Below are 16,953 nucleotides of genomic sequence, written 5' to 3' on the forward strand. Positions count from 1 at the left end.
GGATGAATGGTGTCTGGTACTGATATGTTAGAAGTAGGTCCTTTAAATCCTGTGAATAGTTTTTTCTCTCTTTTTTCACACATCCCACATGTGCTTTGTTTGAGATCTGGGGAAGTTGTGATAGTCCTCAAACTATTCCTCACTTTTTTTTGCCATCAATGAACAGTGAAAGGGAGTACCGTACTTTAGTACCGTAAAGTCACACATTTTTTCTTATGCACTGAAAACTGTGGCTTCCTGCTGCCAACACATTTGACCTTGCCAAAACGCAGCCAGATAACCCCAAGTGCGGATGTGTCATCGTGAAGTGTCTTAACGGGGAAAAGTCACTATGTTACGGCAAGTATTAATGCTCCCCACAACAGCCCAAGCTCAATAGTATATACACTTCCCTGTACCACGCGACATGTTCAAACTCCAATGATGGACATATAACGACTTAACAATAAGCTCGGCATCAATGACTTTTGCTGGTAGGTTCCTGTATTTTACATCATGTGATGAAGCATACCTTGAGGCTATTCGATTCCTATACTGAAGACAAGTACTCTAGTATTGTTAAAAGCACTGTTCTGGAAAAAAACATGTGCAGTATGTATGTAGTGGTGGATATTACCATTACATTTATTTAATTAAAATTGTAACATCTTGCTCTGTTAATAATTGATGTTTTAACGGGGACACCTGCAGCTTTTTTCCTTTTAAAAATGAGTAGGTGTGGCTTATATATAGGTGGACTATAGTCCGGAATTTATGGTTAGTAGTCTACAACAATTTTTTACGTATCATTTATGTAAATGCTGCACTCAAGTTTGTTTAGGGCTTCTGCAGTATTGACCTTCCTTTGACATCTTTTCAGTTGTTTGTCCCGTCCAAACAAAGAGAAAAAAATCCATAAACTGAACTTCTCTCCCATCACTGACCATCCCATGCTTACATCACAAGACCTGTTTTGGAGATCATAAACTGGTCCTTTAGTGATAAGGCAGAGTTCCTTACTGTTCACTTGCTGCTGACAAGTAACTATTCCAAAGCCTGGTGTTAATGATATGCACCAAAAACACTGCCTTACATGAAAAACAAGTTTTCTATTTTTATTTTAGAATTCTATAAGCATTTTTTTATAACTCTATAAGCATTTTGTATAATTCTATAAGCATTTTGTCTTTTTTCTTTAGATTTTTTTTTTTCAGTCTAGCCAACGACATTTTAGCATTATATCTTGATTCTAGCAACGGGGAATAAATGTATTAGTCACTGAAACACCAGATGAATAAATTGCGATTTGGTGAGAACATGTCCTGATTCCCATGTAAGTCATGCCTCCCTTTTTTTTAAAACCTGATCCCATTTCTTGGATGCATGTGAGCATCTGTGTGTCCAAATTCTGCCACTGTGAACGAGAAATGTAATCACTGCCTGCCATGTCCTCCAGGGAGGGGCAGCTGTGTGTTGAGCTGCCATACGGCCAGAGGGGGAACTGGCTGGAGCCAAACACCGGGAAGCCCCAGGGATCAGGCAGGCGGCTGGGGTTATCAGGGGAGCTGGGAGGTAGCCCACTTCTCCAGTAATAAGGTGGAAGTAAAGGAACTGGAGTGCCAATCCTGGAGCTCCCTGAGCATCACCACACAGTTTTTTGCTAGAACGGAAAACAAGAAGGCAACTTCTTGCTTTCTGCTGGTTTGTTATCGCCCCCAAAACAGATACTTCTGTGAGTTGGGGTACAGGAAGGCCTAAATGGCAGCAACGAGTCCATCTGCAGTGCTTTGTTTTTTATAACATTATATCACACCAAGCTTGTGCTTCATGGATATCTCCCTGAGAGAATCTTACTTGTTGGAAGTCTAGAATGTTCTTTTAATTCCTGGACCCAGTGAAAAAACAACAGATCCCTGTTTGGTTCTGTTGTTTTTTCTTTTTTTTCTTGTTGGTGTCCAGGAGGTCACATCTTTTTATTTTCTTTTTATATTTTCCATTAAGTTTTCATGCTTCAGGGATCAGTGGGCCGTAAAGGGTCAACAGTGGCCTTCAAAGAGTGGGGCGAGTCAGCGTGAAATGCCAGTGATTTGGCTCGACCTGACCAAGCACAGGTGATCATCCTCATCCTCTCCAACGCACACTGTGAAGAAAGGAGAGGGTTCAAAGCAGGATCTCCATGGGCTCAAACTGTATGGGGCAAAAGAAAGATTGTTCTTCAACCAATTTTATCATCCACTTCTGGAGCTTTACAGCCTAAATTGAAAATACTTTGCACATCTAGACTGAGCAAAGTTTGCCCGCTCTACTGTTGGTCGAACTGGATGGATACTGTTGGGGGACTGCTATCTTCATATCTTTCCACAGATTTTCACTTCTTTCTCTTTTCGCTATGAAATCCATCCATTTTCCTTCTACCCTGAGGCAGAGCCCCAGGCCCTTCTGCAGAGAAACACCCACACAATAGGGTGCTACCACCTCCGTGCTTTACCATTTGGTATTGTTTGATTTTAGCCTCATCTAACCTTCCTTCATTTGACAGGAGAATCTTCAAAGTGTATTCAAATCGATCCTTGCTTGAGAAGTTGCTTTTTTTCTTGCGTCCCTCTCAAAGAAATCACATTTTTTCACAAAACGCTTGTGAAATAGTAGTCACATGCAAACAATGACTACTCTTTGCCATCAAAAACTGTGACTCCTTTAAAGTGGCCATTGGTAACATCTCTTAGCATGTTCCTCCTGGCACTCCCATCCAGTTATTGCAACGGCCGGATCCAGGGAGGGTCCTAGAAGTACCAAAAAACTGTCCGCTTCTTCATTATGGGTTCTTCTGGGAATTCCTTTTTTGTATCCGGTCTTATGTCCATGAATCTATACATGACATCAGTGGCTTTCAGTTGCACTCCAAGCAAGGGAATGACGTTCTTATGCTTAACTAATCACACTGATTACAACTGATCACAAGCCAGTAACCATGTAAAGGAGGTTTACGTACACCTGAATGAATGGGCAAATATGGTTTAGGAGGGGGGGTGTTCCTTCATTCATCGCAGAATTTCTTTAAATAATTTATATGAACTTGTGTGTGTTTTTTCATTTGAATCTGGAACCAACTTAATGGGGATATTTCAAAGAAGGTGACTCCTTTCAATACCTCTGTAATGCTACACGCATGAGAAAACATGTAAAGAATGATTTTTTTTTTTAATGAATTAATTTAAATCATATTCTCAAAAATATAAGGTACTCCGCTTGTACTCTGTCATGATACATACACGTCAGAGGGATATGAGATTTGTGTTATATTGCCCAGCCCTAACTTGATGCCGCATGGCATGGTTAATGTCGGCATCTAGCCACATCTGCGGCAGACTCATCCTGGCACGCCGTTTGCATTAACGGCAAGCTGGAGTAGCTGTTTCCTGTTTTATGTGCACTCTACTCAGGGTACCTTTTCCCTGTCCTGGCTCATATTGAAATAAATGGATTGTAAATGTGTCTATTCCCTGGGAGAATTGGCACCTGCAGGAAGGAGCTTTCAGAGGCAATGTGCCGCGGCATCTTGTTATTGGACTGAAGGACAACCATTTTGCATGATGTAATATTTATCTCCAAGGCTGCCCCTGGGCTTGACCCAAACCTTTGAGTGTCCTTATATATACATAACAAACCCCTCTTCTTGGATAAACCTGCCACGGGGGAACATTTCGCTGAATGTGTGCTTCAAAGGCAGCGGCATCTGTTGGATCACCAGAATCGCTGACTCAATTAGATAGGAGCCTTTTCATCTGGCAGCCTTTTAAATATCAATGTCCGCTCCGATTAGGAGGAAATACTATAGGTTCTGGTTATGATAGGTGCACTCCCATGCCAGCCGCCGCTTATATTAGACGTGTTTGGACAGCAGCCTGCTGAGGCTCGCCGGATGGAACCTGCAGCCTCAGCTTTTTTTTTTTTTTTACCTGAACACCACTGAATGTGGCCCGTCACTTCCTCTTTGTGAGTTGGGATGTCACAAGCCTGCCTTTATGAATTCAAACGGCCGCTTACATTAAAAGCCGTTTTAGGCCCCTTCTCTTCTGCATTGTCTGCTGAGCACTAAGTTACATCTCGAAAAAAGAAACATCGCCCCCATGAACATTTGTTAGCGTATCGATCGCCCCGTCTTCATTCAGACTTTCCGCCACGCAGACAGTAAGCGGAATATCAGTGACTCATCCCTTGACGCTGAGTTCTGGACTCATGCAGAGATTTATTCCGCTCCAAATGAATTCATTCTGAGTGAGGATTCCGATCGACCTGTTTGCGTGGACGCAGAGAGTGTACTATTTCCTGGTAAAAGATACTCGCTTGCATGGGCATGCAATCCCATTGAAACACATTTGAAACACACGCATTTTCTGTGTGTCCGCAAAAAAATGAATTCCAGTGGAGAAAGGTAGTGGGTTTTAGCATGCGGAAATGGTTCAATTACATTTTTTCAATGTGAGCAAAATGTCAGCACGAACGGGCTTCACAGGAACTGTGCGAACTGACTAAAAAATTCAGTTTTTATTCCAATGGAGATTTTGTGTAAAATCTTGTCTCTCCACAAATAATTGATCAGTTATGAATCAGCTTATAGAATAATTCTGCAAGCTGATTTTAATGGTGAATTAATTAGATAAACTGTGACCAGTAGATTTGCAAGTTCTTTGACTGTTTAAAACTGTTATTTAAATCTGAAAAAAATAGTCTTGCCTGGACATTTTTGTTCAGTATTCACTGTCATTTTGCTCATTTTTATTCATTTTTCTTTCTTTTTATTTTTTTTCTGCATGTTTGCTCTGTGGGGATTTACGTTTCTTATGACACAGCAGGGTGCTGGAAAAGATCCTTTTAATTTAGCCACGGCCTCTCCCCCACTTTGGATTGGGTCCATGCCTTTCTTGAGGCCTGTACCATCTGCTTTTGGAAAAAAAAGAGGCAAACACACAAAACAGAAACAGGCCTGTTCAACGGGGCCATGTCTGGAAGCTGTTTTCTAAACTTTGTAATGCATAATATGCCATGACTTTGGCAGAGGTTGGCAACATGGCCTCTCCTGAGCTCGAATTCAGGCTCTGACCTTGTGTGGAGTTTACATACTCTCCCCATGTTGCCACAGGATTCCTCTGGGTCCTCCAGTTTCCTCCCATGTCCAAAGGCACTAGATGAATTGACTTCCCTGAGTTGTCAATAGTGTGTGAGTGAATGGTATGTGTGCGCTGGCGTGGTGGGCTGGCGTCATTGGCCAGTGTTCTGGGGTGGTGTAGAGCAGCCTCGACCCTGAGGAGGACTATGGAAAGTAAGTGAGAGAGCGTGTAGTACACGTGTATAAAATGTGAGCTATATAATGTAATGTAGATCCGTCATTGGATAATGGTGAGCTTGGTGCTTTAAATTTCTGGGCAAACATCAAACACACTAACATCAACACACCTTCAAGCCAAGAAACAGCATAGAGGTTTAATGATGTAAAATCATTACATTAAATCATTATGTCACTCTTCCACATAGATAACATAAACTAATTATTTAAAAATCATACAAGCTAGAAATGGCTATAACACTTCAAGCCCAATACCCGTCATCTCAATCATCTCAACAGGATTATGCATGAAGTACCCTAGCAATACATACTCATCAATCTGTGCAGTCTCCATTCTTCTTCTTTCAAAGTCAAATTTATTCAGCCAGAGATCATGGTCAGTCATCACAAACTCTTTGAGGCAGGTTTTCAAAGATTTAAGTCACAAAATTCATGAATGTCTGTGTTCACTCAAACACATTCATGGCTGTATTTCAGTACATGAAACAGTTACATGAAGATGTACACTTGGTGTACATCAAACACAAAGATCTATTATTTATTGTTCAATTATAAACCACTTTTTGCTGTACAGAGAAAAAATATCTGGTATATTCAGTTATACCAGGAAGCTTATCTAGCAATTCCAACTGGATTTATGCTGACACGTGTCCAGCCACCGCAGTCAAACGCAGTCAAAGCCCATGTCCCTTTTTGAATAGCATTTAAAGAACTTTAAAAAAATGTTTGTGAATGGCAAAATGTAAAACAAATAGGTTTACAAATTATGAATGAGGCCCACTCTTGCAAGAATGAGAGCTGGTCACATTTTATCAGTGTATTTACAATAATGTGCAATGGTTGTAGGCAGTAGTGACGTTATCATCTTCCCAACAAATACTATTTAAAAGTGCAAATCATATAAGTCAGAATTATTAAAAAAAACATTATAACATTTTTATACCCACACATTTAAACATTAACTTAACATTACTGGGACAGAAGCACTTTTTAGTCAGAGGTACATTTTTCCTATTTTGGTGAATTCCGTGAAAAACGAAAAGTGAACGGTGTACACAGTGAGCAACTGTGTAGTGTAGCTTTCCGTCACGCTTTCAATTTTACAAGGTAAAAGCAAATTGCACTTTCCGTGTTGTTGACACCGGCACTCAACAAAGTGTAGCGCTCTGACATTTTGCATTATTTCAGCCTCCTTAATGATGTTCTGTGCTGAAAGTGAGATGATAATACAAAGGACTCAAAAAAGCGTTTAAGTGCAAATGGGAAAATCAGGTGCCCCATAGACAACCATGCAAACACTGTCAACACACCATCATTAGTGAGCGTGATGTGCAGACCCCCGTACGAAGATTTTTTTAACGCAGACAGAAGTGGATTAGCTTCGACGGTGTGTCTTTCGCTTCCACTCTCTCAATCTGACTGTTCTTTTCATCTTATCCTCCCAGCTTTGGTTTTGTATGCAGCTAAAAATCACGCACTTGTCACCTGTAGCCCATTGAAAGAGCAAATTTCAGAACGTGACAAGCTCCCTGTCATGGTGCCATCGCGCAGCATCAAACTACTAAAGTCTACATTAGCCCCCTGCTGAGATTTCAAAGAACTTTATGCTGGTACATTCTGTGCTTTGACTCTTGGGGATGAGGAAAGCACATGGAAGCCTGACATGGGAGGTGCGGATGGCAGGACTGTTTGCAATGGAAAGGGCTGTGGTTGGATATTTCTTTCAAGTGGAAGGATGACTTTTTCGGTGAAATCAAGGTATAGGGCACTATTTTTACACTGGCACTATGTGCAGCAGTATGCATTAAGCATGGGGCTTGTTTGCTAATACAAGGTCAAAGGCATCAAAAGGACAAGGTCAAAGGATTAACATAAATTGATAAAAAAGGAATGAATGAAATCTTTAATGACGGGTGTGGGTTTGAATAATCTATAATGAGAAAGTTTTGTGCTTAAGAGCTTAGTTAGTTTCAGTTCTTCTTGAAACCAATAACTACTAAGCAGCTCTTCATTGTTTTATCTGTTTATGTATGTCTTTGCACACACTCACACAACTCAGCACGTAGTGCCGTGCTCGTGTCCAGTTTGAAAAATCAAATGAAAGCTTTTACTGCTTCCAAATAGAACTAACTCTTGTGTTGAAATGTAAACCGTTTAAATTGTGCAGAAAGACGTCTTCCAGAAAAGCAAACTTCACCACAATCCCTGAAATACCAGCGTAACTGGAAGGAAGGGCAGGGAGAATGATGCGCCACCGCGGATCTGCCGAACGATCGGCCACAGTTCTCCATGCAGAGTAGGCGGTGCGCGTGGTCCCGAGGTTTATTGGATTGGACAGGAGCCAGGGGTTATTCAGCTAAGCAGTATATCTGTCCCCTCAGTAATGGACTGGCAGGCTTCAAAACAATGCAGTAAAATATGTCCCCTGCTTTTGGCTTCTGTTCGCAGGGAAAAGAACATGTGCTGATGCTTTTGTAAATAGCATGTTAATTGCATTCCGACAATTAGCAAATCATTTTCAGAGAATCCCCATCTAGCCATGTGTATATTACATTGTAATTGTTTAATTGCTGGAAGTGCAATCGGGATGTTAATTAATGTGCAAAGTATTAATAGCAATATGGCACTGAAAAAGAAGGATTTATAGAAATAATAGCTATAGCAATAAAGAGGGCACGGATGCAGTCTGGCGATGGCGGTGCAGTGCTCAACTTGCGTGAGGTGTAAGCGTGTCTGAGCCCGGTCTCCCTCAGCTGGGTGCCGAGGGTGATGTATGGACGTGTTATTGTACAGTGAATGCTTTAGAATTTGATGTATTAACAGTCTGTACTTTGGAATATGGGTCCGATCTGCTATAGTGACAGGCCCATTTCATCTGATGTTGATTATATTACTATGTGATGATGAACGACTTTAATTAAATCCATACTGTGATTTAGTGTGAGTACATGGTCAATGTAGGGAAGTGAATAGTACAGTGAGCTTGAGGCTGTGTGTGTGTGTGTGTGTGTGTGTGTGCGTGTGTCTGAGTTTTTTTTTTCTTCCACCAGTTCTCTCAGTGCAATGTATAAATAGATAAAGGGAAAAAAGCTATTTGGTCATAATATGTAATTCGTAAATCACCGGCAGCTATCACAGACATTTCTAATCCTGCCAGTACTGGCGGTATGTGCTGCAAGCTTAAGTATCTGCTCAGTGGACCAGACTGTGGCATGTTTCAGTAAACAGAAAATTATCCTGGACGGAATGCATGGAAGGCTTCGGCGAGAATGGCGGCTCGGGCAACGGAGCCTTGTTAGAATTCATGGGTTGACGCAGAGCCAGCAATCCCCTTTTATTGACCAAAGCGCTGTCCCGACCACACCTTTCATAATGCATGGGTGTTTTCAGACATTGACCCCTTCTGCATGCCTGTATACTGCATGTATATTGTGTGAGTTAAGAGCGCAGTGGCAGTCAGTGTGTGACTAGCCAGGCCCGCAGGAAGTTGCTCTCACATTTGGAGCTAAGCATGAATGACACAGGTTTTCCGATTCGCCGATTCAGTAGGAGCAAACAGACAGATTTTGTCCTTCTGAAGAGGACAAAAACTAATCAAGAGGACTAAAAACTAAACAAAAATGGCAACATGAGCTCCGGGGTGCATGTGGAAGACCAAAAACTCCAAATTGTGGGTCACACCTTTGTCACATTTTGGCCAAGAGCGTCAACGTAAGCTAGCAAATGTAAAACAAAGAGGCATTCGATTTTGTAAGTTACACATGAGCTGTGTAACTTCCCCAGAACCTGCTGTGCTGAGATAGCCAAACTGCTGCAGTCACGCTGTAATAATGACAGAAGTGGAAAGCCATTTAAGATATAGTGAATATCAAAGTTGTTCTGGGAAGTGTGTGTTCATGTTTGTGGCTCTGTATCTTGACTAAATCCTGTTTTGTGAGCCTTTATATCATTACCAAATGATGTTGATTCACTAGGGCTTATATGTTAGATAAGCGTGCAGGAACGCTGCCAATTGTGTTTGTCCTAATAATCATTTAGAACAGGACAATTATCCACGGATGCATCACAGCCTATTTAGGGAAAGTAAGAGCACAGGAGACAGGATTTTGGGTCCTAGGCCTGATGCATTTTCCATGCATCGATAATCAGATAAACATTGTTATGATTGATTTTAAATGGAAAAATTCCACTTTATTTATAAACAAAGTAAATCGTTGGAAAGGTTTTTTACTATTGGATCACCAATGATCACTTCTGGATCAGCATTGATTCTAGAGCAAAACTTTCAATAACCACTTGATCCACACCAGGGTCCTGGAGCCCATGCGGGATCATTAAGCCATCCAGGGTCATCATCCAGGGGGGGGGTTGGCTCTGGGGCTGCATACATACTTTGATGTGTCAACTGTAGGGGTGTATATTGGCAAGGATCTCACGATATGATATATATATCACGATACACAGGTCACGATGCAACTATATCGCGATATATTGTGATACTGTACATACTTCAATAGTTCACTGAAAATTAAAAAAACAGAGCTTAAATACAATATGCTGTGATCAGTCTGTCATGTTTTGCGGTTTCACTCTGCCTGAAACGCCAAGCAGTAATTCAAAGTACCCAGCTGTACAGCGCCACCTACAGGAGTGGAGGTCGTAGTCGAACACTGATTCTCATCTCTGCTGATCTCACTAAAGAAAACGCTCAGCAGCACCACCCTGAGGAAATATGTATCCAAAATATTGAGATTTGATGTCCCTGTTTCGATACCAAATATCACCATGTAAAATATCGCGATATTTTGCCGTATCGATATTTTCTAACACCCCTAGTCAACTGTATTACTGACAGGCCAGAAACACAGACATTGCTCCTACTCAGTGGAGGGAGAGGGGGGCAGAGTCGGCGCAGACGTGACAATCTGCAAGCATCAATGGATATTTTCTGACATCTGAGACTTGAAACATTTTCTGAGACTTGAAGCAACAACTGTCTATACTTCCTTTATATATATATGTGTGTGTGTGTGTGTGTGTGTGTGTGCGTGTATGTGTATACATTTGGCTGTTTCAGTGTTTTTGGATCTTTTTGTCAGTTGTTTCTGTGGTGTATTGAAGTATAATTACAAACATTTTATAAGGCCTTTATTGACAATTACATCAAGTGAATGCAGTCAATATTTGCAGTGTTTGCCTTTTTTTCAAGACCTCTGCAATTCTCCCTGGCATGCTCTCAATCAACCTCTGGGCCAAATCCTGACTGATGGCGACCCATTCCTCCATAATCAGGGCTTGGAGTTTGTCAGAATTTGTGGGTTTTTGTTTGTCCCCCGCCACCATTTTTCCAGATGCCCTAAACAATTAGAAAGGGTATTCATCAGAGACAGTGACTTCACCCCAGTCCTTTTTGCAGAATTTACTCTCTGCAGGAGTTCACCCCAGTCCTCAATCAGTCTTTGATGTGTTTCTTGGAGAGAAGTGGCTTCTTTGCTGCCCTTCTTGACACCAGGCCATCCTCCAAAAGTTTTTGCCTCACTGTGGGTGCAGATGCACTCACACCTGCCTGCTGGCATTCCTGAGCAAGCTCTGCACTGGTGGCACCCCGATCCCACAGCCGAATCATCTTTAGGAGACGGTCCTGGCGCTTGCTGGACTTTCTTGGACACCATGAAGCCTTCTTCACAACTTTTGAATCTCTCTCCTTGAAGTTTTCGAGGGGAAGTGGTGGCCTAGCGGCCCCGTAATCAGAATTCCCGATCCGCCAAGGTGCCACTGAGGTGCCACTGAGCAAAGCACCGTCCCCACACACTGCTCCCCGGGCGCCTGTCATGGCTGCCCACTGTTCACTCAGGGTGATGGGTTAAATGCAGAAGACAAATATCACTGTGTGCACCATGTGCTGTGCTGCTGTGTATCACATGTGACAATCACTCACTTTGTATCACTGTAATATGATAAATGGTTGATTTAGGTGCAATCTTCTAAGTGATATCCTTGCCGGTGAAGCATCTTTTATGCAACACGATGATGACTGCCATGGTTATCAGAGGAACACTCTCACCTGTGTTTACGAGGTCCTATTTTGGCAGGTCTGAAGTGCAGTGGAAATGCAGTGGAAAACATTCTGGATTATATTCAAATTGTCAGAATAAAAACCGAAGCAGCAAACTTTAAAAACAACAGAATTTGTGTCATTCACTTTTGGTCATGGCTTTGTGTATGTGTGTGTGTGTGTGTGTGTGTGTGTGTGTATGTATACATGTATGTATGTTTATGCATTTGATATTCAATAACTGTGGCCTATTGTGGCTAAAATCATTACAGAGAGAGCACATGGGGTCTGCTAGAGAGGATGTGAGATGTCTCGCTCTGATCATTAGCTTGACTGAGAAGGACCCAGTATATATTTCTCATACCCAGTGCTCAGCTCTGATTAAAGTGATAATCAGAACGAACGCCGCAGCTGAAATTTCACCCAGATGCCTTTCATTGCAGATAACAGGGGGATTAGCAGGTCCCATCAGAATTCTCCTCGTTCGCGTCTCTGAACGTGGGTAAATATCATCACGCTTTCTTTAATTAAAAGTAATATGCAGAGATGTGACAGAGATTGGAGAGACAGAGCCAGGGCCTCTGTTCATTTAACTTTATGAATAGGCGAAAACCAGTGATATTTTGAGAGCATTTATTTTTTTATGTGCCAGACACTTTGCTCTCATTGATATGCCCCCTGCTCGCTGTAAAACATTTGATTTTTCTTTTCTTTTTGTAGACCCTTGTGTGGAAGATATCGCCTACTGCAGTGCTTAATTGAAGGTCCATATTAGCATTTTTCTCGAAGGCCACATTAACAATAGGCAGGACAGCAGAGAACCGAGGCTTTCCTTGAAATTCATGCAGGGGAGAACTTTTGAACTTTAATTGCTGCACCTTTGTTTCATGAAAATCTCAATGGGCTTCATTTCAGATGTGCTGGGTACATTTAACCTCCCTTTTGCATATATACATCTTACAAAGAAACATTAGGTTTTCAAATATTCAAATTTGATCATTTCTTCTCAGTGATCTGAAAGCCAAAAGTCAAAACATTTACATTTTGCAGCATTTATCAGTCACCCTTATCCAGAACGACTTACAATCAGTAGTTACAGGGACAGTCCCCCCCTGGAGATACTCAGGGTTAAGTGTCTTGCTCAGGGACACAATGGTAGTAAGTGGGATTTGAACCTGGGTCTTCTGGTTCATAGGCGAGTGTGTTACCCATTAAGCTACTACCACCCTGAAACTCACAATTTTCAAACCTAATTCCATCAAGGTATTAGTGTGTATAGGCATAATTGTCATGCTGGCTGGACATGGCGAGGAAGGAGGACACATACGCATGATGTCACGTTACAGTGGATTTATTAGATGGTGAACAGGACAGGGGAAACATCACCAAACAACGACCCGAACAGGGCAGCTTTATACATGCAGGCAGAGGTGAAAGCAATCAGGAAACATAATGACTCAGGACCAACACAAAGCTACGATCCGAACTCCGGATCCGGAGTAGCCCCTTCCAGACCGGATTCTGGCAATAATGCATATTATAGCTTTACTGAGTGTAAGATATTGCTTTAGAGGTATGGCAGTTCTCCCCTGTTCTCCCCTGCATTTATGTCCCTGTTGCTTAAATATACAATTTCTTCCATTTTAAAAGAAGGTGTCGCGGACTGCGGTGTCTGGCTGAATCATCTCCCATCATCCCTCAGCTGTACAGAGACCATCTGCGTGCGGGTGCATGGGACACGAGCTGCCTGCTGAATATTCATTCCTCTCCCTCGTCTGATTAAATTAGACCTCGATCACTTTGCGATGTGTAAATGATTCAGGGGAAGTTGCCTGGGTGGTAGTAGCCTAGTGGGTAACACACTCGCCTATGAACCAGAAGACCCGGGTTCGAATCCCACTTACTACCATTGTGTCCCTGAGCAAGACACTTAACCCTAAATTGCTCCTGGGAGACTGTCCTTGTAACTACTGATTGTAAGTCGCTCTGGATAAGGGCGTCTGATAAATGCTGTAAATGTAATGATGTAAATGACAAGGCTTGTTTTATTGGGATGGTGATATGTGATGTCAGGGCGTGGGGTAGGCTGGGGGGAGGGGGGGTTACTATGTTAACTAGACATAATGAGCCTGTGGAATATTAGACTCAGTTATGGACACAAATGCATCATATGCATCAACATTAAATAGAAACTGCTGGCATTGTAATTTGAAAACATGTAAAGAGGGGTGGTTGTAGCCTAGTGGGTAAGACACTCGCCTATGAACCAGAAGACCCGGGTTCAAATCCCGCTTACTACCATTGTGTCCCTGAGCAAGACACTTAACCCTAAGTTGCTCCAGGGGGACTGTCCCCTGTAACTGTAAGTTGCTCTGGATAAGGGCATCTGATAAATACTGTAAATGTAAATAAGGTGTGTTCTAAGTATGTTTTATAGCACCAGTTCTAGAGTAAATTTTTACTAGAAATTTAGTGTCATTAAGTAGGGTTGTCTTATTATTTTTTTCCTATGACAGTTTGCACCAAATATGCAAAAACTAATCTTTCCTGAAGCTACTAATAGCAAAGAACGGAGAGAAAGTATTTGAGGGAATTAGAGAATACGCTGAGGAATGGAAAACAGCGTGTGATTACAGTAATTGTACAGTACAGTAATTACAGTAATTACAGTGCAAGATGGTAATTTCTTTTTCTGCGAAAAAGAATAAGTCCAAATTTTATATCTAAATTAAGTTTACACAAATACAAGCTCTTAATTTGTTCTGTCAAGCCAAATTGAAATAAATGAATACGTTTGGTTTGATTGCAATGTAATTTCTGTTTAGGCTAAAGTGCATTTATATGGAATGATGTGTAAATCAGATCCCTTAAAATTTGTGTCACCAAAATAAACATATTTGAAGCAAGAAATGAAATCCTCAGAAATGAAATCGCCATTTAGTTCCACTGTTTGCTGGAACAAACAGCACGTGAACATGAAATCATTGATCACGTATGAAATATGAGCGTGTGGTGTTAATACCATTTCCAATTGATCGGTTTTAACCGCCCGACCTCCTTAGGGATGGTGGCAGATGCAAAGAAAACGCTCTGTCATTATAAACAGCCTCATCGTTGTTGTCTCAACGCAGATTGATCTGCTTTGGCCCAATCAGCCAGCGCTTTAAGGGTGGCAAAGATGACAGGCTGCGATTTAATGGCCGCTTTAATCGTGCCATCGTTTTACCTCGTGAAGTTTAAGTGAAAGGCGGCGGATAAGTCCACATTGGGATGTTTCCGCGCGTCCCCGTTAAGGCCCGCGGAGCGCCGGAGATTTGTTGCAGGCCCCGTCACGTGGCTAGTAAATCAGCAACTAAGTGGCTGCGTTGCAGTTAAAGTAATTGATACTGGTGTCGTGGCGGTGGACGGTCCGCTCACACGTGTTTTATGTGCTCTCATGGCTGCTTAGCCGATGAGGGTCACCTGCGCGCCTCATGAATCTTTAAACAGGCGCAAAGTTTTTCCTCACACACACACACACACACACACACACACACACACACACGCTTGCACTTTCTTTCTGTCATGTAGTGTGCTGCTGAACATCTGTTGAGCGTGAGGAACAATGGCATCAACTATAAACACATTTGCAAAAAAAAAAAAGCATCTATTTTTCTTGGTTTGTTCTGTGATGTGAAAAGCTTGCTTATCAATTTATGTGTTAAAATAACAGAGCAGAAATCAGAACTTATTAGAAATATTAGAAATTCAAGCCAGCATCTGATAAACAATAAAAAGGTGTATAATTGCAAGGTCTTCAGCATTATTGGATTTCTGAGGTGTAGGTGTAGCCTAACACTGCAGCAAATATCACTTCCCTTTTAATATTATTATTATTATTATTATTAACTTATCATGGTTGCACTGAGGTCACTGATGCATTTTCAGCAGCTCCCGGTCTTGCAGATGTAATTGGAAACGCGTGGACTGTGCGTGTCAGCACAACTGAAATATATTGCAGTTCGCTTTGTTAAGGAGGTGTGGGCGGGGATGGGGGTGGGGTGGGGTGGGGGGTTCTGTCCAACCTCACTGCATCTTTGATGCTGCTGCCGTTAACTGATGAGGGCTGTTCCCATAACCCGTCACGTCGCCTGGACAGCAGGACACCGTTGGCGTTGCAGTGGAACGCTGCCGTTTGTCACTGACTTTATTTTGATTTTTTTCATGCTGACATGTTTGAATGTACTATTGATGCCTGGTGGTTATTATTATAATTATTTATAATAAAAATAATTGAGTGGGTCACATGCAGTTATGGCAGTTAGCATCATGGACTAACACCTTTAAGATTGTCAGTTTGAATCCTGGCACAGGCATTGTCTGTGCGTGTGTGTGTGTGTGTGTGTGTGTGTGTGTCGGTGTGTTTGCATGATCTCCCATGAGATGGGCTCTGCATCTGGATTCAGCAGGTTATGAATATTGCGTGCCCGTAAATAAATTCATTTGCATTCTGTAATTATGGACGTTTCACCAGAGAACGGATTCCTTGAAGTGGATTGTTTGAACCATCCTGTGTTTCCACCAGTTTTGAGCAGAATCAATGAACCAATGAGGCATCGTCAACAGAGGCTACTGCTCAGTGAAACAGTAGAAACAGAATGACATGCTGACTGATGTTTCTGTCTAGGTTCGAAACTGAGAGATCAGTTGTCTAGTATGTTACAACTCTTGGCACATGTATGCTTCTTTAAAACCGCCTTATGAGATGCTCAAGGAGAAGGTATCTTATAAACTTATTTTTGCAAAAAATACAATATTACATTTAATTAGATGATTGACAGTGACATGATGGTGAGATATTGTCCTCTTACTCAGTCAAAATTGTATAAATATGGCCATTTTCTTGCCCAGGTAAAGAAGTGTGACACGATTATCTGTTTTACAGGTCCTGAAGAAGTGAGAGTCCGATGTCCGCTTAATCACATACAGTGCATTGGAACGAGGAAATGCATCCACTTCAACAAGCTTTGCAACGGGGCAAAAGACTGTCCGGATGGTTTTGACGAAGGAGTGCACTGTAGAGGTATGAAAAAGGTTCAGCAAAATCTGCCGCTGCTGTTAAAATTTCTATGTGCTGCAAAAAGGAATTGCACAGTCAGGGGCTGCAGACTTGGACCGGGAAAATGCTGGAACGTTCCACAAGTTGCCACAGCGACAGCCGTCTGGGAGCAGTGTAAGAGCAGCAGGTGCAGTGTTGGACACAGGTTAGTGTTGTTCTCTGCAGCATAAGCCGCAGGAGCAGCCTTCTGGCCTGGCCGATAGGACAATGACGACTTAGCATGTGGTTCTGGGTGGGTGCCCATTAACTGTGGCTGGCTGACTATGCGGCACCAACAGCGTGACCTTTGGTGGACTGGAGGTGCACATGCAACCACCTGCGCAATACCAGGGACTCCGGTCAGGCTGTGGGAGCCATGCCCTTTGATACGAACCCTTGCTGAAAGCCAGGCACGCGACCGTGGTATGTCAGTGCGAATAATATCAGCTTGGGTGGTCGCCATTGCCTCGGCCCTCCAGTTGGATGAACGTTAAA

The 16,953-nt window shown here is 42.2% G+C and overlaps 1 protein-coding gene across 1 annotated transcript in view; it reads left to right on the plus strand.

Annotated features, from left to right (window-relative positions):
• The window catches only part of LOC114773375 (low-density lipoprotein receptor-related protein 1B-like), a gene marked incomplete at its 3' end in the record, with an annotated part of 83,373 nt that extends 66,749 nt beyond the window's left edge, over positions 1-16,624 (plus strand). The window contains exons 3-4 of the mRNA XM_028965827.1: positions 16,306-16,443; positions 16,505-16,624. Of these exons, the coding sequence (XP_028821660.1) occupies positions 16,306-16,443; positions 16,505-16,624 (258 nt within the window). The remainder of the gene's footprint in view (positions 1-16,305; positions 16,444-16,504) is intronic.
• Between the last annotated feature and the right edge of the window lie 329 nt (positions 16,625-16,953).

The sequence above is a fragment of the Denticeps clupeoides genome, unplaced genomic scaffold, assembly GCF_900700375.1.
Source record: "Denticeps clupeoides unplaced genomic scaffold, fDenClu1.1, whole genome shotgun sequence".
NCBI lineage: Eukaryota > Metazoa > Chordata > Actinopteri > Clupeiformes > Denticipitidae > Denticeps > Denticeps clupeoides.